The 23,429-nt window shown below is 36.3% G+C and overlaps 1 protein-coding gene across 1 annotated transcript; it reads left to right on the top strand.

Annotated features, from left to right (window-relative positions):
- Positions 1-851: 851 nt before the first annotated feature.
- LOC136288778 (uncharacterized) lies at positions 852-23,016 on the top strand. The gene is made up of 7 exons (XM_066182286.1): positions 852-928; positions 3,961-4,131; positions 5,936-6,058; positions 8,030-8,101; positions 10,428-10,516; positions 12,027-12,119; positions 19,690-23,016. Exons 2-7 carry the CDS (start codon positions 4,020-4,022, stop codon positions 19,876-19,878), a joined length of 678 nt encoding a protein of 225 aa, XP_066038383.1. The 5' UTR covers positions 852-928; positions 3,961-4,019; the 3' UTR covers positions 19,879-23,016.
- The last annotated feature ends 413 nt before the right edge of the window (positions 23,017-23,429 follow it).

Genomic DNA, 23,429 nt, shown 5'->3' with positions numbered 1-23,429 from the left:
GTTTTAATAAAGACTTTCTGTTGACCCGATACATTACCAGTGTCTGGTGAGACCTTGGAAAACTAAAAAAAGATTTTTCCTAAGCCAAACACAGGTAAAATACAGAACTTTCTTTACATAGTGAACAAACTCTAGATAAAAGCAGTAGCTCCTTGATTTTAAGAAACTTTGGCAGAAAAAAGCCAATGTAATTGCTTTTAGAGGATTTTTAAAATTTCAGTGAAGTAAATGAAAGTGTGATTAACTCCTATAAAATTCAAGGCTAATTAATTTTTAAGAAGTTAGATAATATGAATAGGGAGCTATATAACCTATCTATTACCAGGGCTTCATGGGCAAAAAAAATGTATCACATATGCTTTTACCAGTCCATTCATGTCACAAGCAGTCCAAGTATTCCCATTGATGCAATGCAGGCAAAGCCCATTTGATAGCTGGGTAAATGTTTAAGCATTGAGTTTGTTTGGAGCTCCCTGAAACAGAGGCTACATTCCTACTTTTAATATGTGTATATTGCTATAAACCCAGTATCTGCACGTGACTCAGCCCTGTAAGAATGACAGATAACAACAATAATATTAGTGACATAAAATACAGGAATAGAATACACAAAACTAGTGGCTAAAAATTTGCATTCAGTTCTAGGCAGCAAAGATTTTGTGGTGTCTTAGAGAAACAGACATTTAAAAGTTTGTTCTTACAATTTTCAACCCTCTTGTAATTCCAGGAGTAGTTAGAACCATTGGAATGTTGATATAAATAAGAGTATGTACAGATCTAGAAGATTAGTTCCACGTCAGACTTTTGTTTTATTCAGTGGTTTGGCTTCCTGCCCTCTGTTCAGGCAAGAAATTGGTTGTAACAGAGCTGCTTCTAGCATTCTGTTCCAAAGAAGTATCCCAGGAGAGACCAAAACACACAAAATAAGGTAAGCAAGAATGGTAGATTAAAGCAGGGTTAAATAATTTAAGATTATATTATCAGACTGTTTTTTGAGATTCTATGAAATGGTGATTTTTTTCAGTTGACTTTAAAGTTTTTGTAGGAAATATCTTTCTTCATCTAGTTTATGTGCATTTTTGTGTATTCCTTTTTCTAGTTTAGAGGACAGATTTTGTAAAGTCTGATTTGAAAGAGACTATAACCTCATTTTTTTATTAGCTATAGGATGCCAAAAATTCTTTTCAATCCACTGTTAAATTGGAATAAACTTGGAGGAATTGCTAGCTTTGGTAGCAGGACTGACAGTTGAGACCCAGTACACTCCACTAAAGCAGTTCTGACCCTGTAAGGATCTTAGACATAACTTGTTAGGAATTTATCAACACAGTATGAGATAATATTTGGGACATACCACTGTATGAATTAACTCCAAAATTCTAAATGTTGTTTTCATGTACTGAATTCGATTTCATTTAATTTTATGATCATATGTGTCTTGGGGTTAAATGGAAGAAGAATAATGGCTAAGAACAAACAAGATCACAAAAGGAGCAAGAGAGACTATATAACAGATTTTCTTTGCTGTCTTCATATCAATGAATTCATATAATCTGTGTAGTCAGAAAAAATTCAGATTTCCTCTGCTTTTGGTGTGATCTTGTTGTCATTGGCCACAAACATACTCATTAATTTGTTAGGAGTAGTTAGACTGCTCCTAGTCCCAGCAGTTTAAAGAGCTTTAATTCTCTCATACTTAGTTTAGATGCAAAATGAAACAAATCAGATCCTAGTTTCCAAAACAGTGGTTGACAGGTTTGCAGCCAAGAACAATATACAAATCTTCCTAGTCCTCTTCAATGTATACCTTACAGAAGAGTGAAAAGAACTAAAGAAATAGGTATGAAAGACATTAAAATAAAGAAATCAACATAGGGTGATATACACAGCATAAAAAACTATGACAAAGAATGAAAAATGAGAGAGGAGGTGACGTATATAAGAACATGTATTGACAGGAAAGGTTTATTGAAATGGGAGTATTAAATATGTCACTCAGTCTTAAGGAATATATGAGGCAATTCAAGGTGTGAAAGCTTGCTTTATTTATTGTAGGGAGCTTTAGTTCTTCTGGGGAACAATTAACTGGCTTCTGAAGAGCCAACAGTCTACCATAGACTGTCCTATTTTCTACTTGTTTAAACAAGACAAAATAATTAAACTTTATTGCAGTTCTTCATAACATCAAGGTTACCTGTCCATCATTCATCATAGAAAGTTGCTTAAGAATTTATCCACTTCCTAGATATGTTTCTGAAAATATCTTTGAACTGGTCTGCTGTCTTCAGGAATCCTTCAGAATCTTGACTTATGAACATTCTCCTTTTCTTATCATTGTGAGTGTAAGTAATGCAGGTGCAAGACTTGAACATAGATCGAAATCAGGAATTGGGATTTTTAGAACTTCTGATCACAAGCAGCCAAACTACAATTAACACTCTTTTTCAGTAAAAAATTTGAGTAAGTGATTGTCTATTTTTGAGCCTCACAGACCTACCAAAGTCTTAATCCTTTGTTAATGAACACCTAGAGACTTACCTCCCTCAAGATCCACAAGGTGATATTACTGTTCACAAACACCACAGAGCTCAATTCAGGTGGAGGTTTCCAGAGACCAAGTTTTTAGTGGAAAAACACAAAGAACGTTTTCATTTGTTTAGAATGCTCAGTGATAGAGCAGTTTCAGCAAGATGAGGAAGACTCTTTCTACCTCTTTTTCTTTCTACCTCTGACTGCAAGTTATCACTCATGATATGAGCCCTATTTACAACGAAGGGCAATCCCATATTATAAGTGTTTCACTTTTCACTGATCTAACTGAATGCTTTTGTAACTAGAGTTGAAGAGAGTGAATAAGAGCCTTAGTTATCCCTTTTGGCCTAATAACAAGAGAATTGCCAGGACCAAAAGTCTTTCATTTCATGTAAAAATTTAATATGAAGCTTTGCATCAGGGAAGTGAACCAAACCAGAAAACAAAACTGCCCTACCCTTCCTTGGGTGAATTTACAAGCCATTACACTTGTGTCAGGGCCATGATTTCTCTGGTGTGACAGATATTTAGTAGTTCTGTGCAAAGACACATGGGGCTAAAATTGTACCCATCTTCACTTGTTTAATTCACCAGGACACCAGACAGAATTGAAGTACATTATCTTCTTTGGTCTGCCCTTGCCATAAACACTTGTCATAAACAGGTGACTTCAGGAGAGCATGTTGACTTCAGATTTTCAGTTTCCCTTTCCTTAAACCAAAGTAAGATCCTTAGCTTTTCTGAAATGCAGTGATTTAACTTGCAACTTCGGGATACCTTAGTAGCTGCCTGGGTGGTTTCACCATCAAAGTACTTAACATTCTTGGAAATCAACCTCTCCTTCAGGTATCTAACCTAACTAATATTCCATAACAATTATAATATATTCCTCAAATTTCCAAATTCCAATCCTCATTTCTAAGGCAAGATTTCCTGAACCTTGGTTTTAGATTGCTATATACCTGCATATACCTCTGAGAGTCAGATTGTACTGTTTTGAAGTTAGCATCTTTTCAATCACTTATGAGTACTTTGACAATTATCTTTGACTCAATGCTCAAAATTAATGTGATTTTCCAATTCAGTTAGCAAAATGTAGCTAGCTTCCTATGGCAAACATAAACTGAAGTCACAAACACTGCTTATATCTTATCTAAGGGAAAGTATTTCAAAATATATTCCTTCAACGCAACTGTGTTATCCATGTTAGTGTGCATCTTATTGGAAGTTTAGATACTTAACTGATTTACCATCATTGGTAACATACTGGTTTTGCTTTGCAAAACAAAGGCTTGGGTCATGCATTGCAGTCAAACATTTATTGAGTTTATCTACTTGCATTAACTGTCATTTATCAAAATTATATTTGAAAACTTGTTTCTCAATGGAAACAAAAAGTCTTATGACAAATTCTAACTCCTACTTTAGGACTTGAAAAGGAAGTCAACTGAGATCCTTGTCATCAGTGTTCCCTCAGTGCCACTGCAATGCTGCTTCGCTCGGGCCGTAAAAAGCCGTACCAAAGGCCTCTCCATGGAAGGCAGTCTATGGAGAAGCAATTTCTGCTTGCGAATATGAGAACACCTCCTGGAAAGCCAGGTAACTCTTAAATGAGTGACAGGTATGTTTGTAGTCTTGAAAAGAATATTCCAATTCAAGGCAAAGTCCAACGAAATTAAGCATGTGGAACAGCTTTTCTGTATTGCTGTCAAAAATGAAAATAGTTGTTGAAAAATAGACCCCAAAAGCTGAATTTAAAATAACCAGAACAAAAATACTCCTTAAAATACTAACATTAAATTTCTCACACCACCATGTTCAGACCCGTATTTCCTAATGTACAAATGTACCTCCCTGGAAAAGAATGAATAATATAAGCAGACCTGCTAACTATTTTAGTTTGGGCACTGTACTAGTTTTTGTAAGTCTAGTTATAAGTAGAATTCTTACACTATAGCTACTTCAAAATAAATTTTTTAAAAGGCTTTCTGTGCTGATTATTCTAGTTGTTGTCCTATTGCTTTTTGGAACAACTGATCTTTTTTCTGGGAGTCTGACTACCAGCTGCCTTTGAAGAGAAAACCTTTGTCCAACCATAAATGAGCTATGCATGTAATCAAAGGTCTAACACAGAACCTGCCACTTCTAAGGGGGTGACCGGGGCTGTCAGAATGTGCATCATCCTTCTCTTTCATTGCGTGTGCAAAGTTTCTTCTCAGCCTAAACAGGGTGGAAAGAAAGCTTCTTGGAAACAATACAATTTTTTCAAAATATTTGCCTAAATACTAATGTTCCAGAGAAGGTCTCTCATAGAATAAGTAACAAAGTTTTCTCTGAAGTCAAGCATTCCTAAAACATTATGCCACTGCTGGTGCATTCTGTGTATCCTGTTGTTTTGCTTGCCTAGTTATTCTGGCAAAGACAGGATTTTTTTAACTTGCAGTATACCCTGGAGGTCTGTGTGATCTCAGAAGTGTCTTAACTGCATTTGAAAGTATCAAACCTCATCCACGAAAACAATGTTCAGCTGAACATAATCAAAATTGTGCCTCATAGTATTATTCTGGAGGTGGCTGATATCCAAGTGCCTGGACACACATCCTTCTGACATCCAGAACAACACAGTTGTGTCCAGGAATGAAAGGGAACAATTCCCTCCTGGAAGCTTTTAGCCAGAAAGACCTGGGGTTTTTATTTTATTTTCAGTATGAGAAATCTCATCCCCAAACTAAATGCTGCTATTTTAGGTAGCCATAAGCACTCTAACTTAAAAGTCCTGTTTATACCCAGATCCAATATTCAAAATGCAAAATTGGGAAACAGGCAACTACTTACCTATGAAATACAGGAAACTATTTTTCATGTCTCTCCATTCAAAGACTTCTGTGAACAACCTGCTTTGGCTCAGGCTTCCCACGGGGCTCCATTGACTACTCTAAGTCTACTCATTCACCAGTCAACAGCAAATGCGGACTCACTCTCCCACATTCAAATTCATCCTGTCCCCATTAGTCTTTAGTCTTTTTCAACACAGCTATCTGCATGCTGTCCACCATCCCTCTTTCTCGCACTATTCCTCAGGCTCTTGGGTTGGAAGTTATTTTGTCAAAGTCAAGTTTTCATATGTTATCTCTCTGAAAGTTTGAGAAATATTTTTTCTGTTCACTGACATAACCTTCTAAGCAAAGAAATATTTTCTTCCTTCGCACCAACATCAAGCCCTCAAAACAGCTGATAAAGCCCACTGGGTAACTTCTAGTGTACGTTTGCTATACTGCTCATAGTTCAAATATAAATAGATTATCAAGTAAAGATTGTTTAAAAAAATGCACTTGATCTTTTTCTAGTGGAATGTTGTCATTTCTCTGTTGATAGTAAAATAATTGTAACTCATTTTTATTAGTGTTTAGCCTGCGAAAAACAGTGAAATGTTATATACTAACTGAAGATTCAAAAACAGTGCATTTTGATATAGATGAAGATGGTCATCATGAAATATCTACAAAGGATTCACAATCCTATGAAGGTAGTGTTCTTTATGTACTGAAACTCACCAACTGTATGTGTAGTACTCAGGACATTTTCAAAAAATGTCACATGTCCCTGGGCCCCTCAGTACCAGAAGGACATTGAAGTGCTGGAGTGAGTCCAGAGAAGGGCAATGGAGCTGGGGGAGGGTCTGGAGCACAAGTCCTGTGAGGAGCAGTTGAGGGAGCTGGGGGTGTTTTGCCTGGAGGAAAAGAGGCTCAGAAGGGACCTTATCACCCTCTACAGCTGCCTGACAGGAGGGTGTATCCAGGTGGGAGTCAGACAGTTACCTGTCTCTCAGGTAACAAGAGACAGTATGAGAGGAAATGGCCTTGCGTTGTGCCAGGAGAGCTTTAGATTAAATATTAGGAAAAAATTTCTCTGTTGCAAATGCTGCCAAGCTTTGGAACGGGATGCCCAGAGAAGGGTTTGTGTCTCCACCCATGTTGGGATATAGGTGTTTGGATGTGGTGATTAGGAACATGGTGTACTTGGCAGTGTCAGATTATGGTTGTCTTCAATGATCATAAGGGTCTTTTCCAACCTAAGTGATTCTATGATACTGTTCTCTGTAGACATAAAAATATGTTGGATCTGTATGAATATTGATAATGATACAAGAAAACTTTTATCTTGATTTACAGTGGGTATGTTACATATTTTAATGATAAGATTATATTGTTCATGCTCATTTGACTTAGCAGGAACTCTAGACATTTAGCTCTAAAAAGAGAAAAAACAAAGGTAATGCTCAAGATCAAATGCAAAATGAAAGAACAAATGCAAAATGGAGAATAGAGCATATTTTGGAATTTGTGGGGTTATTTTATTTCTCATTGAACCCTTTTGTCTCAAATGGGGCTTCTGTATTTGACACCAAAGATGTTATCATAACTATCATCATGCAAAGACTTGTTAGAGGATACAATTTTGGTAGAGTTAAATAATATCAAATGCATTTATTTAGAATGATGTAATTATTCAAGAATGGTACCATTTTCAGAGATGTGAAAGCAGGGAAAAGAACTCAATAAAACATATTTTTAACCAAAATAGAGGAAAAAGTTGCAATCTTTAAGTTAGCTATTGAATTACTATAACTTTTATTCTATTAAATTAAGAATAATGACAGCTACACTGATAGGGTACTTAAGTGTGTTTTATATCTTTTCCAGTATCTTTTCCTTGATAATGCCACCAAATTTTGAAGTTACTCAGACAATTATTATTGTTAATTTATGAACAGAACCAAAACCTGTATAGGTATACAATGGAAGCAGTTTGTGAACAGATACATAGTCTGACAAGCCTGATATAGAAGATAGTGATATTCCTAGCAGACAGACAGACAGACAGACAGACAAACAAACAAACAAAAAGCTCTGTAATATTATTGTGCACACGAGCACCACAGACATATATTCATGATGAGGTTAAGACAACATAATATTAGGAACCACTTGTAACCAGGATATTTGTGATATTTTTACTGGAAGTGGGTGATGGTTTTCACCAGCTGACTGGCTGTGTGATTCAGGCTGATGTTAGAAAAGCCAGAAACCACCTGCTACTGTGATGTGTTGCCTTTCAGTCCTATACACTTCATATTAGAGTACTCGCTTTCACTGCCAAAGCACTTCAAGCTCCTCTTTAATAGCATACTAGGCTTTACAGCTGGTCACCAACCTCTTGTTTCTCATGTGCATTCTCTGTTGCAAAAGATAATTCAGCAATCAATACACTTTTTAGGCCCAGTGTTCAGACTTCAGTGTACCTGTCTAACTGTACAGCCTTCCAGGGTTAAATGAATTCAGAGACCCTCAAGAAAAGAAATCTCATATCTGTTGCTATGACACACTCCTTCTCAGATTATGGTTCAAAACAATTCTTTAAATTGTTTGTATTATTTTTAAACCTGAGGAATGTAGCTCTCTAATTCCACATGTTTGTTAAATACTTTCTATTTTAGATATTGCGTGGTTAAGTGTGTTCACAAGGAATGAAGCAGCAGTTACTGATAAGCCTCTTGTGGGAAAAAAAGGTATCATCTTTCTTAGGGTCTGATTTCAAAGATACGTTTGAGAATAGGAAAAGAAGGTACTACTGTTTAACACATAGACTTGACATTAGAAGTAACATATTTTGTCAAATTTTTCACTTAGCTCAGGTTACCAGACAGGTCTAAAAATAAAAAAGCCTTTCTGTGTTCCGTAAGAAGAAATCTTCAAAGTTACAAAATTTGTAAATTAGGAGTAGTGGCTTGGGCTGAACACAAATGTATGTAAGGGAATACACTGTATATAAACTAGAACATACAAATTTTTTTTATAGAAAAGTGTGGGTGTTCCACTGCTGGCATATGAGTCTTACCTAGCAAAGACCTGCTTTAGCAGGAGAGGAAAACCAAAAAGAAATTAATATGAAGAAAGAGGAGGCACAATTTTGGAACTTTCATATTGTACACTTAAGAAATAATTGTGAAAATCAAAGATATATTAGTTCAGGTATTACAGTAGAAGAAAAATGGACTCTAATTCCAGTCATCAGGGGCTTCTGTAACCAATGAGAACAAATATCCATCTGGTCCAGTACTGAACCTTGAAGAAGGGACAAATGAAGATTTCTAGGGAACAGTACAAAAATACTGATATCCTCCCAAATCCCAAAGCTTTGCATTTTAGGGATATCCCAAGCAAGAAGTTATTTGATGTTCTTTGCATGGACTTTAAAATTACCCCTTAGACTCAGGTAAGGTTTTAGTTACCAGAGACACAAGGTAATTAATTAAAAAACCATCAGAGCGCAAAAGTATCATTGATGTACAGTCACCGAAAGGTTCCTTACTTTCCTTGCCTTTCTCTGGCTGCCTGATTTTTTAGAGGTGATAGAGAAAGTTGGGCTACTTTAGACTTACTCAGACTAAACACTGTATAAGCAAGTCCCAATAAACACTATACATAAAGAAAGACAAGGATAGTTAGGATGCAAATAATGTTGATGGATGTCGCTGTTCAACTGGATAGACTCCTGCATGCCTCTTTTGTTGTCACTCTTACCTTCAAGAGAGAACACTCTTGACTTAGATAAGAAACTGTCTCTTGCCTGTTCATGTGTCTCTCAAATGCTACAACTGAAATTGGACAATTGCAGCTGAGGAAATCTAAGGTAATGTCACAAAAAGTAATAAAAATGACAGAATTGTAGACCTACAGTCTGCTATATTTATCTGAATACTCATGTAAACTGAATAAAGCATACTCAGTTTAGGTCAGAGAGTTTTCCTCAATTTTTAACAAGGATTTTTATGCTATTTTCATGCTATAGCTGTGTCAGAAAAAATTTCTTCAGGAGAATAATACAAAAGCATTACAGTTAAGAAAAGTTAAGGCAACTAAAACCAAGGCCAACAACAGCTAAAATTAGTTAAGTGGGATGTATACATTCTGCTAATTCTGAACATCCTTCAGAGGTTAAAAAATGCCTTTGGCAAGGCATAAAGAAATTCCAAACTCCTTAACTGCAAGTGTTAATGTATAATAATCCAATGTATTTGAAATTTGTATTCAGTTGTTGCAGTGTTAAACATATAGTTCAACTTCCACTTTCTTTTATATTTTTTGCCTTAAATGGTACACTTGAAATACTTCTAAAAACACAAGTGATTTTTTTGGAAGTAAGTTTGGAAGTCAGTCAGATAGGTATAGCATCACTGAGTAGTCATTAATGTAATGGGTTTTGCTAGGTATTGGTCTTGTGTGCTGTATCAATTGGCAAAGGGTACCTTAATTTATTTACTTTTTTTTGCTAGGCCTTGAAGTACCAGAAGGCAACAACAAGCACTGTCTGTTTATCAGGCTGAAGAATGTCCCATTATTATTGATTTTGTCTTACTTCCTGCAGTTGAAAAAACAGTATTAGCTCAAAAATGGAATTAATCCAATGCATCCACAATTATAATAGTAGAAGGATTTTGATCTAGAACCATGCAGAAAATAGAAGGGAAAAAATGCTACATTTTTCCACATTGACAAATACATAGTCAAGTGTATTCCATAAACATGTTTATTACATGTGTTATCTACTACTACATATGCCTTTGTACTTCATATGACATGTAGTTTTGTATAACTGATATTTCATACATTGATCATAAAATAGAGAAATAAACTATATATATATATATGGCAAGTTTCAAGTCTCACAAAGTCACAGGTTTTAAATGCTTTAGACAAGAGAATGGTATCAAGAGTGATTGTATTTATTTCTATTCCTATGCCTATAAACAAACCTTTCTCTTTGTAGAGCATATTTGGCTTTTCTTCATTTTATAAAGTGATTGTTATAATATTCTCCTCTGTGTAAAACAGATTCTAAAAATTTGGTGATCCTCACACAGAGATCAAAGCTTAATAAATTTGTCCTGTTGTGCAAGGGTAAGAAGCATCTCTCTCTGAAGGTAAGAAGTTGTTTATTTTCTTTATAACTTGTGGGTGCTCTCTCTTACTATAAGACAATTTCCCCCATAGACCTTTTCAAATTCTGTTTACTTATTGCTTTCCACATTTCATAGTTTCCCAGTATGTCCCTCCATTCTTTCTTGGGAAATACTCAGACAAGGTTATTGCAAAAAAATTTGGGGTTGGATAGTTCACTACTGCCACTAGAAAACAGTCAGGGATGTGGGGGTCCATTCTCTGTGGAGGAAGAGGGAGCTTCTTAGCCAGAAAACATGCAGGAAGAGGGGAATAAAAAGCAGGAATCTTGCCTTGGAAAGAGATGAGTTTAAGATGGAAATTATTTTATTCCAATGAACCCACACCACAAGATAGGGAATGCAATGAAAAGAAAACACAGCTGAACATCCTGTTTTAAACATCTACCATTTGGTGTCTAAGCAATCCCATTTTCTCCAGTCTTGTGAAGGTTTGTTTCTGATAGGAAGAGACGGCAAGGTTAGTCTTCCCCAGTGAGGGATTATAACTGTTGCTAAAATCTGTCTGAGGAAGAATGCTATGTTGCAGTTTATTGTCTAAAACAGAGCAAAGTTCCAAGAAGCTCTGTTTACACAGGTATGTTGAGATAAAGAATAACCCTTCATCTAATGTCACCCATGCTTGATGGTGAAAACATCAAATGCTTCCTCAAAAAGTCTTGGATGTTTTTCATTTGTTTTTAATGCACAAATGACTCTCCATAAAATCTATTTCTGAATTTTTCTAGGGAAATACTTTGTAAGATATATAAATTATATTTATACCCTATTACTCACAGAAAGGTATTTTCCTTTCTGTCCCTGAAACAGCAACTATTTTAAAAAGATTTTTCTGGTTCATAAATCAATTGTTTGAAGGGTGTTCCACCAAATCAGGAAAAGAACTGAGCTGAGCGTTAATGGATTTTACTTTCCAATGAACTATTTTAAAATTCCAAGTCATACCAGATTATGTTTCCTGACATAACTGAAAGCAGTTCTTATCTGAAGATGAAGTAAGACATACTTGGTGTCTACCAAATATGTAAAAATCTTGGAAAGATCATGGATCTTTCTTTTTCCAGCACAATACAAATAATTTCCTTAATCTCAGCAGGGATTCTCATATGGAACAGGACAAGGCTTCTTATCTGAAATAAAGTTTTGGTATCCGGGTACAATAGGGTTCAGTCCAGGCTGCATTTCTAAATGGAACCTGGTATTACACACTTTGAAGGACTGTCTTGAGTATTTGCTTTCAACTCAATTCATTTTGCATTGCAAATGGTAAAGGAGGAATATATTAATAGAAGTTTTTCAAGAATTTATCAATTTATTAATTTTGAATAATCTGAATGCCAAAATTAATAAATTTTTTTTAAAAAGAGTTTTCTTTAGCTTTAATGTCATTTTTGATGGGTTTAAAAAGCAAAATATGAAGAAAAATTACCAAATGAAATAACAAAATTAACAAATCTGCATGCTGTAAACACAGGTCTTAAAAGCATCCTGTTCAGAGCCAGATTATCCTTCAGTGGAGAGATGCAATACGAAAACATGCAGCCATGAAGATCCTGACTTTAAACAGGTATGCAATCATGATCAAACAAATAAAAAGCTGTGTGGGAGACTGTGTATGCAAATACAGGTGTGTAAAAAGGGCAGCTAAATTCATCCTGTTACTCATTAAATGACAAACTGCTTACTTTTTTTTCAGCTGATTTTTGTATTTTTCTCAGAAAAAGGAAAATAAGAAATTTTCCCTTGACTTGTATTTATGACTACATTCTTCAGTCAGGCAAAATATCTGACTTTCAATTAAAATGTGAAAGGTGGATATGGTTTCTGTATTATCATGCTTTATGCAAAATGGAAGGAGATAAAAATGAGATTTTATCTGTTACAAATTCTTACACAAGATGGAAAAAATCTGGATGAGTATATTAGGAGATCTAGAAGGATCAGATTACAAAAGTTACGATGTTTTAAGAGCCAATGAATCCATCAGTCATAAACTTCTGGGAGGTAATAAAACCCTGTCATATTTTCAGACTGAATTTTTTGTCATCAGATGATTATAAATCAGTAGTAATGCATTGTGGACAGAAATACAGATAGCTGGATGGTTTCTTTACATGTTTTTGTGACAAAAGTGTGGCTCTTTGTTGGCTCTTCTCTAGATAGATACGATAAAACATAGGTACATGAAGGAAATTAGTTGCTCTTTGGGATACCTAAACTCTAGGATAATAGACATTATAACCTAGAGAAAATGCAAAACTAAGAAAATTTACCTAATAGCAATTTTTATTAGGATTGTAGCCCTGTGGGTTTATTGTTCAACTGAAAAGACAACCTTTTCAAATTCAATAGGCAAAATTAAAGCGACCTGGACCCAGACAGTTTCAGAACTTCATAAGAGGGACTATGAAACCCTGAAAACCTGAAATTCCCAGCCTAAAATTTCTAAAATGCTAACCTTTCTCCTAAATCAGAAAGTACTGAACTACCAATTCTGGTAAATTGAAATCTATTTGAAATGGTTTTCAAAAGGTATGAGCTACACTACTAATAATTAATGAACTAATGTCCTGCATCCTGGGCCTGGAAAATCTAGTGGGTTCTTCAGTTTAAGTTCTGCTGAGTTACTCATCTACCACTAATATTCCTTGGCTCCACACAGACGGAGAAAGCAACAAAGCTTAGGAAAATTTTAACTCAACTTTCAGTCCCGTCCTTGTATGCTGTAAACTATCACAGTCATATTGAATCCTGCAAATTTAATACGCTTTTTTATTTCACACACTTTTCTAATCATAAAAATACTCACCTTTTCTGTGGAACTGTTCACAGAGACTTAGTGTCTTTATGCCTGCAAGTTTTGGTAGGCATTTGGAAAGATGTCTACAATTGCCTGTAGAGATCTATGTATCACTTTGGGTTTTTAAACATAGTTAAAATGAAAAATTCTTTCTGGGAACCCATTCATTACCCAGTAAGAGAGATAGTGATCTGCTCATCATGGTTTCTTGCTGATACCCTGAAATAGAAGAAAAAAAGTTACTTATTTCTATGAGGAGAAATAAGAAGCCTGCACTTGAACCACATCCAGTTGGGCAGAGGCAAAATCGTAGGCAACTCTGAATCATGAGATTCTTAATAAACCTTCTGAAATGAATGTACTGATCAGTAAATAATTTCTAGTGTGATGAATAATGCCTGCATTGTCCTTAGGATGAGAAAGCATGGAAGTAGTACACTGAGATGGAGAAATACTTCTGATAGATAATGACAAAGCTACGCAGAGCTGCAATGTGATATTTAATCTGCTAGCTTTGAATAATGAATCCTAAAGACAGGCATTTTCCTTTTTTGTATTTGAAGACTGCCACTAGAATTAGCAGAAATATGAGAATCTGTGGACTCTATTGCTATACCAGGAAGAGTTGCATACAGTGTTGTAAACCTCCATTTCTGTAACCAAGGCCATTGAAACATTTACAATCAATATTAATTGAAATATCTCTTATTAAACTTAATTTAAAAATTAATTATGTTGTAATAGCAATAAAATCCATTTTTAAAATTACAGCAAGTAACAGTTTACAATAACATCTCATTCTGATTGGGGATTAATTCAAAAAGGCAACACAATATTTATTGCACAAGGCAATATTTACTGCAATGCTGTTTTGGTTGGAATGGAAAACTACACTGTAGACACAACTATGGCCTCACACAGTTCACACAGCGGCAGCATCCCAGCCAGAGCAGCAGTGGAGAAGCCAACCCCAGCAGTACACTCAGGAGCATTTACTTACAGCTGTGATTACTTTAACTCTCTAATAGAGCATGCTTATCATAATTAATAATATAGAAGAAAATGCAGTTAACCACACAATGGAATGATCTCAGAGCTACAGAATAGGATTTCCCTTTAGATCCTCCACTGAAAAGGTTCTCCCAGTTCCCCCACCCTTTGCACTTAATTCTCCCAGTAGGTAAGACAGCTCTCATTTTACTGTTTGCATTAATTATGTGTAAACTTTTACTATTTCTCCTTTTTACTCTTCCAGAAGTGCACAAATTAGTGAGAATATAATGGTTATCAAAGAAGTACACATCCTCCTGAGTACATATCTGTAGCATCTCACTTTAGTGTAACTTCTGTTCTGGTTTAACTATAATATTTTACTATTCTTGAACCATTACTACCATCAGACTTTCATATTCTTTACCCTCTCAGCTTTTCTTAAGTACTAGTAGCACTCAATTTTCCCTCTGCTTCAAATCTTCATAAATTAACACATTTGCTTAAAAAAATACTGAAATATAGAATCCAACTATTTCAATTGCTGGATCTGGCTACTTCTCTTCTAGTTGTTGTTCCTTGCTGGATAATGCAAGGTTATTAGGTGATTGTATAGGGACAGCATTTCCCAAAGCTTTGACCGAGCCTGGGTGGCCTGGGACCTGAAGGACTGCAGCTGTAAAAGTTCTATTAAGGGCTGTAACAGTTTTTATTCCACAGTCCTCTCTGTTTTACTGAGCAGTTTGATGAAGATAAGTAAGAGAGAGATTATACCAGAGGCTATGCAGTCATGGAAGACTGTATTAAGAGACTTATTCTTTACTTAATTAAGTAGGCCAAAATAAATTCCAAACAGGTAAAATCTGGCAAAGCCCACCAAGATACCTTGGTTCTGAAGTTTTGACCTTGTAAGTAGTGATAATGCCATGTTTACTGTGCTTGGCAGCAGGCTAGTGGGAGCACAGTCCTTTTTGGCACCCAGCAGGCAGCTTGAGGTTTGGGGTCAGTTTTTTGCTCCAAAAGATGATTCACCTATTGAAAATCCAAGGATGATCAGCAATCTTCACTCACCCTTCAGCAGTCATGTATGGCCAGGGTAGAAGTCTGATGGAGGATGAAAGTGGACTGTTCTGGGCTGAACAAAGTCACACCACCATTGAGGGCTGCTATATCAGAGATCCTACACCTTCGGTATGAATGGAATCAAAGGTAGCAGAGTGAAAGCTACAGCTGATATTGCCAAAGCATTTTTCTTGATAACTGTGGCAGCAGTGTCCAGGCCAAAGTTTACCTTCAGTGGAGAGATGTCCAATACACCTGAAACTGACTGACCCAGAGCTGGAAGAACTGCCCTACCATTTGTCAGGACAGGACCAGATGTCATAAAAAAATATACTGAGGTGAGTTGCTCTGGCCAGTATCCAAGCCCCTGCCCCATTTATTCATGCAGACCCACTCCCTGCCAGTGGACAGGGGAGAGAATATATGAGAGATGATGCCTCACTTCTTAAAATCTCAAAACTGAAATTTTTGAATTTTGAATTCAAAATTGAACTGCAACAAGGGACTGAATAAGGAAAAAGGAACAGTGCTGGATGCTTAGCTGCAGCCAGAGGCCCCACACTCATAAAAATCCTTATATATGCTATTGACAAGCCAACCCCCTGGTAAACCGACCAGCTGATGAACCAACCCTCCCACACCTGTCACTCTTCTGACCCAGCTCCTTCTTCATCCTGCCTCTCGGAATCTGTGCAGTTGTTCTTGCTTTGACTTTCCCAATGGTCAGAGATCAACTTTCAACATTACAAAACTTACATGGGAAAACACCAGATCTTAACAGAACTTCTTTTAACCTTATAACATACATTTAACATTAATGAGAGCCAACATCATACTATCCATTTATTACAGAATAGCAAGATCAAAAGTAAGATAACTTTTGAGCTAAGAAAAAACCTCAAAAGTAAAACATATGAAGGTCAGAAAAAACCACAAGTGATGCAAAAGCACTTACTCATCTCCTCCCATAAGTAGACCACTGTCCAGCCAGTCTCTGAGCAGTAACCTTCTTGGAAGCAAACATCTATCCCCTCAACCCCACAACCTCCATCCTCTACACTAGGCTTTATGGCTAGCCATGACATCACATGGCATAGAGTATCCCTTTGGCTACTCTGAGACAGCTGTCCCAACTGTGTTCCCTTCCAGCCTCTTGCTCTTCCCAGCCTACATGCTGAGACTGAGTGAGAAGAAAGAGAAGATCATTATGTTGTGCGTGTGCTGCACAACACCCAGAATTTCCACTGGTGTGTCATCAATGCTGTTTTAGCCACAAACCACATAACTAATTTGTAATGCCTTCCAAGGTCCATAACTTCTCCAACGTAATTGAGGTGGCAGCTCAGTTTTACTAGTTTGCTTCTCATCATCATATGACTCATCTCTTTGATCATGTGCTCATTTCCCTGCTTTTTCCGAGGGAAAATGTAGATTGCAGCGTGCTGTTTACTCCTTTGTGTCATGTATCAGAACAACACAAACGTTCTGTTTCCGCTGGCTTTCAAATACATTCCTTTTTATCTTCTAGTTTCTTCCTAGGTTAGAGTGCAGCACTTGAACCTAGCTTGGAGTAATGCTCATTGTGCCATATTCAATCTGACTTTATATAATTTTTAGTCTATTTATTTTAAAACTTTTATACTACTCTCTCACATCTCTTTCTGTAGTTCCCATCACCGACATGTTTTTCTGTAGCCTGTGAAGACAATGTTTGTTGCATTTTTCTGACATAAGCATATGTATTCCATTTCAAGTGCATTATGAATCATCTGAGGCACACAAATAAGTCATTTTTGTCATTAAATGTGAAACCTAAGCTGTAAATTGGTTCTTCGTTCAATGTATTGGAAAACAAATTATCAGATTGTAACTAAAAATCAGTAGCTTTTTTCCTGGAACTTGCAAATTATCTTGACTGCTACTATAGAAACTGTCCTCAGGAGGAACTTTATCTGGCAGTAGTCTACTGTCACTAGACAGACACGAAAAACTATACTCACCTGTCAGATTGTGAAATGAGAAAAGAAGAAGTTCATTTGGGGTTCAGGATTTAAAAAGGGTTTGGACTTTGACCAGCAATTGGGGAATGAGGTTAACACCTCTCTGACCACACTGGCTAACCTAGAAGTTCATCAGTTTGTCTTTCCCCCTGGAAAGGAATGTATTGTTTACAAAACATCAGTCTTTGTTTATGTTACAAGCTGAGAACTCTAGTACAGAAATGTAAAAACATCAGAAGGTTGAAAAATAAGGGCGAAAGTCCACCACATTCTCCAGGTTTCCTCATCATCCTTCTTTACAGGACATAATAGAAAATCACCTGTGCCATGATTTCTTGCAAATCATTGTTCTTTAATGACCTGCTGCACCTCCCAGTCCTAATGGTGTTTTATTATGCGTCTACTCTGAGTTCTTCTTCCTTCTCCCAGTCACATAATGTCATTCTCCAAATCATTTTCCTCTTACCGTTTTCCATCTACTTTTCCATCATTTCATGCAGGTACAGCGGGTATTTTTAAATTTCTGGATCTCAGTCTGCTTTTGCAATCATGTAATATTTGCTTTACAAGATCCCACTGGGTGACAGGTATAGCTGGTCTACAGCTGTCACATTCTAGCATGAATTTCTGCATTGTACATGTGAATCTCTCTCCTTGCTTCTACTGGTTTTCTTTCACCAAGAAAGAAAAACTTTGTTTCTTATTCCTTTTATGCTTAATTTTTACCATTCTGAATGCCTAGAAGGTATTTGTTTCACAACGACAAATTCTCTTCAACTTTCTTAATAGTATTTTTTTAAACAGACTTTTTGGATTGAAGCTGCAGATACACTGTTTTTATATTGACTTGATCAGGACAGAATTTTCTAGCTGCCTCCTGTTATAGCTTTGCTGATAACAGAAGGTGTATCCTCAAGTTTCCTTGAGGTACTCTGCAACAGCTGCAGGAAATTTTCTTTCCATCTCCTGTTGTTCTTTGGGCTGAAAGAACACATTGCTCCTTCTGTCAAAAGGTGATTATTGCCAATGCTGTAATCTCCAGCAAGCTGGCACCCTTAAATATGCTCCCGCTTTTCCTCAAGCATTCAGTTTCCTTTTAGAAGTCTCCTTAAGGAATGATAATACACCAGATTAGTGGGAGTTATGGAACTGTCTCATGGGCAGAGCAAGAGTGTTCAGTGAGGTCACTCAAAAGGAAAGTTTAAGTCATTTCATTATGATCTGGTCAGTCTTTCCCAAAAGATACTATAAATTCCCTGCTCTCTGGCAGGAGGTTAAGTTGGGGGATACATGAATCTCAACCTTCTATTAATTAATGTCTTACTATTAGCATCAGATAACTATTCACACTTTATTCTCAGTTACTCTTTCGCTCAGTGCACACAGGCAGGAGCAGGAGCTCGTACCCACACCCCAGTGGTTTTCAAGCAGCTGTACACAGTCACAACCAGGAGCCCTGGTTTCAGCAGCAGTGTTCACATACACTGCCCTGTAATCTTTGTCCACTGTAGCAGCTGCTGGCCCCCTGGATGTGATATGGATTACACGACCTGTGGTATGCGCTGGAGGAGTGCTAGAGACCACAGGCAGGTTCAGCAGCCCTTTGGTGCCCCAAGCTGACCAGTTTCTGCAGATTTCAGCCCATATTCTTCCTCTCTCTGGCGTGATGTTTTTTCATAACTATTTCTTCATCCCCACCCTGAGGTGCCTAGTGAGCCCAAACACACACACACAGAAGAGCTCTTTAGACAGCAGCTATTGCTCCAGAGATGGATCTTTAAAAATAAGTGCATTGCAAAATAGAGATACACAGAAAAGCTACAGGTAATAGAATAGCTGTTTTAGAGTAATTTCTACTGTAACAGTCTAATTTTACTTCAAAAGAGGCAAGAAAAATTGTGGATTGACATTTTATTGCTAGTGGTAGTTGACAGGGTAAGCCTAAGGTGAGAAAAAGAACAGATGAAAAACCTAAGTTATCGTAATGACACTGGGGAAACTGCTGGCGTTTTTGTGAAGCAAAGGAATGCATCTATTAGTCTGGTATTACTCAGTCTTTGAGGGAGATGGGTATTATTTTATTCATAGTTATCACAGAATCTATCCCAAAATGATTAGCTGTTGCCTAAGATTTCTTTAAAAAATGCTAAATATGAGTCACTGGAGAAAAGCATAACAAGCATAAAATATAACAAACCAACAACAAAGGTGTATTTTTGTCACGTTTAACATTATAGAATGGTATTAGAAATAAAAAGTGCATTTTACGTTGTGTATTTTCACAGCTGAGTGAAGATAATAACTTTTTCATCATGCATTACCAAGGAGATTCAGTGCAGTTCCAATGCTACGAAGACAGAAGTTACTATCTCTATGTGAATGACGACTCACTTGATATTCGCAAGCTGGAAAACAAAGAGCCCAACGAGGACAAAAATTTTTACTTCAGGGTGTCATACTTACAGGAAAAGTAACTTGTCTACCTTTCAGTGGCCTAAGTGCCCATACAGCTCCTAAGAATAGGAAGAAATCTGAGATCAATTAATTTCTGTTTGAGCTAAATTCTAACATTTTGATAATTTCTAAGTCATCAATGTCCTTCATTTCTGTACATTCAATAGCAAAAGAGGAAGGCGAAGTTGAAAAACATACTAAGTCAATCAGTTAGTCTGTGGGTCTCTGTGTCCTACCTACACAATTATGCTTTTAAGAAAACAAAATATTCTGGTGTGGGAAAATATACAGGGGATATTTCAAAGATGGCAACAATAAGGAACATACATGAATATGATCATAAAATGTGTCATTATCTCTCCATGTGGTAAACATTTTACTTTTTAAAAACTGTCTCTTAAAAGCTCACCTGAATGTGACAAGAAAACTTTTAGAAGTTGTTAAATGCATATGTACATATCCTGACTGACTGACTTGGAGAAAGAGGTAGAAAAGGTGTCTTGAGTCTATCTGAGAATAAGGGAGGATGTTGGAAGTCAGAAGATGTCTCTGCACCTGTAGCTCTAAGTCAGTCCATGTAGTCCATGCAATTTCAGCATCTCTCCAGCGTGGCAGCTCTCTAAGAAAATGTACACAGAGTAACAGATGCACACAGGGCAGGCAGAGGGAGGGAGACACACTGAACCATACATGTATAACCACATTGGGCCATAACAGATGCCTGCAAACACAGCAGAAAATTGCTTTGACATATTGGCTTCCACTTCTGAGTCATAGAGGGACATGCAATCACGCAATTGCAAAGCAGAGTGAAGAACATCAGAAAAATAATAATGCTCAAAATTACTGAACAAAATGAACACTAGGTGTTTATGTGGGGTACATTAGAAGAGACATAAAAGTACCTACCTTTGAGCAACAGGGTCTGTCAGTGTCAAACGGAAGATGGGGACACTTAAATGTCCATAGACCATACCCTGCAAAGCATTATCTATTTGAAATACATGAGAAAACAACCCAAATGTTATCAGGATCACTAGGTGTTAAAGATCTGGTTCTTCATTGCTGTACATGGAATTCCACTCTGATTTAGTGGCAATTTTCTGTGATGCAAGAAATTTGAGACTGTATGTGTAAATGATAGACATGATGCACCTATGCCAAGAGATTGCTGCCTAGTTGCAACAAAACAGCCTACAAGATAACACAACACTTGCAAGAATAGACCCGTGTAATTATAATAAACAACGCACACCTGAAATAGGGATCCTAATGTCAGTCAGTCGATCATACCGATGCACATTGAAATAAGGCAATTTTCTGCTGTAAACTAAACTCCAAAGGTCGGTGAGACCTTAAAAGATTTCACAGCTTGCTTGTTGTATTCTTCAAATAGTGAAAATCTTTATGTTGGTTATAATGCTCATTGAAGAGAGCTTTTAAGTATTTTTAAAATAATACCTACAACTTCTGGACCTGCCAAGAGTTCAATAAAGTTAGCATGAAGAAAAAAACCCCAGAACTCTAGATATAACTTTCAGCATTTATTACACTAGAATCAAGTTATTACAGCACTACTTAAGATGTCGCACAAGAAATAGATTTAGTCACGTAGTTAAGTACATTAGTTTCCCTATCTGGTACACTTATACTTCATAGTCATACATTTATTATTGGTTGAGTAATCACCTCACTAAATTACAAAATGGGCTAGATGGCAAGTTGATGAAAAGATGACAAGTCACCATAAAGCTTGTACAAAGCATATTAATGAAATTAGCATTGCTGATATCACCACAAAAGTAACATTTACCTCAATTAAATTGATTGAATATGTTTTATAGTTAAAACTTAAATTATGGTTATATGCAGAATTTTGTACTTTTACCATTTGTCATCTTAACTTTTTATTAATTCAAGGGAAAATAAGCCCTTATGGAAAATCAGCAGTGGTAATTTCGTAAAATTTTGGATTTCATAGCTAAGATAATAGCACTGTTTGATTTCTTTTCTCATAAGGCACAGTAAAATCAGACAATTTTGTAACTAAAAGTGTACATAGTAAAGAAAGTTTAAAAACTCTCTATCCTAATCTTTGCTGGAGTCTTATTTTGATCATAAAATCCCTTCAAACTGACGTTTTCCACTTCCCATCAAAGTGTCTTTTGAGTGGCAGATAAGTTTTTATTATGTGAGGTGGAAATCATATAGAAATGTTATTTAAAATAGAAAATGAAAGCCAGGTGGTCTTTTAGAAAAATATATTTTCTAATACTTTACAATAAAAAAATCCAATGTGTCTAACACCTGAATAAGAAATATTAGTATTTTGCTGTCAAAACCAACAATGATATTCTTTAACATTCATTTAACAGATGTGATGATTATTAAAATAATAATATAGATATTTTGCTCTTGTATTTCTGCCCTTCTTGTATTTCTGCTGTGCCTTAAAGAAAGTATTGCATTTTGTTTGCTTAGACCAATGTAATACAAGTATTCTTCATATATAACTTCTAGTATTTTGACCATATTTGTGACTTCCTAGAATAAAACCTGTGAGAAGAACTACAGTAACTGTGAACTCTGTGTTACATATACTCCCTTCATTATAGGGAGCCAGAAGAACTAGAAATTGGAATTAGAAGTCGTAATTTTTCTTGCCTCTATTTGGCATTTTCAAGGCTATGTCTGCATGTGATGGTGTGATCCCACTTCCCTCATTTCTGCTTGAACAATGGCCACCAGTGATGTTTGTGGTGCATCTGACTGATGGAAACAATAGTTCAGGGTCATAACTCTTGCACAGCAGCAAGGCCCATAATTCTTGTTCAATATTCAGTAGACACTGAATGTCTCTTCAGTCTAAACAAATTATCACAATCTCACATTGGTGCAATTGCAATACTGCTAAAATTGGTAAGCAATCCAAATTATGCAGTTTCAATTAAGGATCTTCAGTAACACAACATCGCAGTAGAAGGACTCATTTATGCCTCTTGCCTGGTGTTATATTCTCACCTTGCACTCACAGTCTGATGTCGGGGGTTCGTTTTTCTTAGACAGGATGATGTGGTCAGGGTGCCATCACAGTAAATACAATACATGTGTGTCTTGTAATTCCCAGCTGAAGAATACTCTGCTTTGAATGTTGCTACTTTTACATATACATGTATTAATTTTGAAGATATATATAAACAGACATTATTTTATCGTCATTTTGGTTTTGATTCTGCTTGTCCATAATTTGTCTAACTAAAGAAATAATAGTTTGTGTGCTTTAAATGTGACTCCTCATATTCTCTGTTTATACAAAGAGACTGCAGAGAAGAAAATTCTCCCTTTATTGCTTCTGGCAAATTACATGGGCTAACTGGAGCCCAGAAACAAGACACAATCACTGCTATTGTCCAGCTCCTTGAAGTCGTCCATCTCTAGCACCATCTTGTGGTCCATTGTAAACTGCTATCCACATTACATTACATCAGCAAGCTGTGAAAAGTTCTCATTAGCTGAAAACAAGAAATATATTACTTTTTTTCAAACTCAGTAGTAATTTCCAGATTACACA

Source organism: Chamaea fasciata, unplaced genomic scaffold, assembly GCF_029207755.1.
Source record: "Chamaea fasciata isolate MVZ Bird 193981 ecotype frontalis unplaced genomic scaffold, bChaFas1.0.hap1 SCAF_4, whole genome shotgun sequence".
In the NCBI taxonomy this organism is placed as follows: Eukaryota; Metazoa; Chordata; class Aves; order Passeriformes; family Sylviidae; genus Chamaea; species Chamaea fasciata.
This window is presented reverse-complemented; position numbering and strand designations above follow the sequence as displayed.

Bases quoted from the DNA above. Each gene is read 5' to 3' on its own strand.
- LOC136288778 (XM_066182286.1), top strand. From the start codon at position 4,020: ATGCTGCTTCGCTCGGGCCGTAAAAAGCCGTACCAAAGGCCTCTCCAT. The intron at 4,132-5,935 runs GTAACTCTTAAA...CATTTTTATTAG, and splicing joins AACACCTCCTGGAAAGCCAG to TGTTTAGCCTGCGAAAAACA. The intron at 8,102-10,427 runs GTATCATCTTTC...TGTGTAAAACAG, and splicing joins GCCTCTTGTGGGAAAAAAAG to ATTCTAAAAATTTGGTGATC.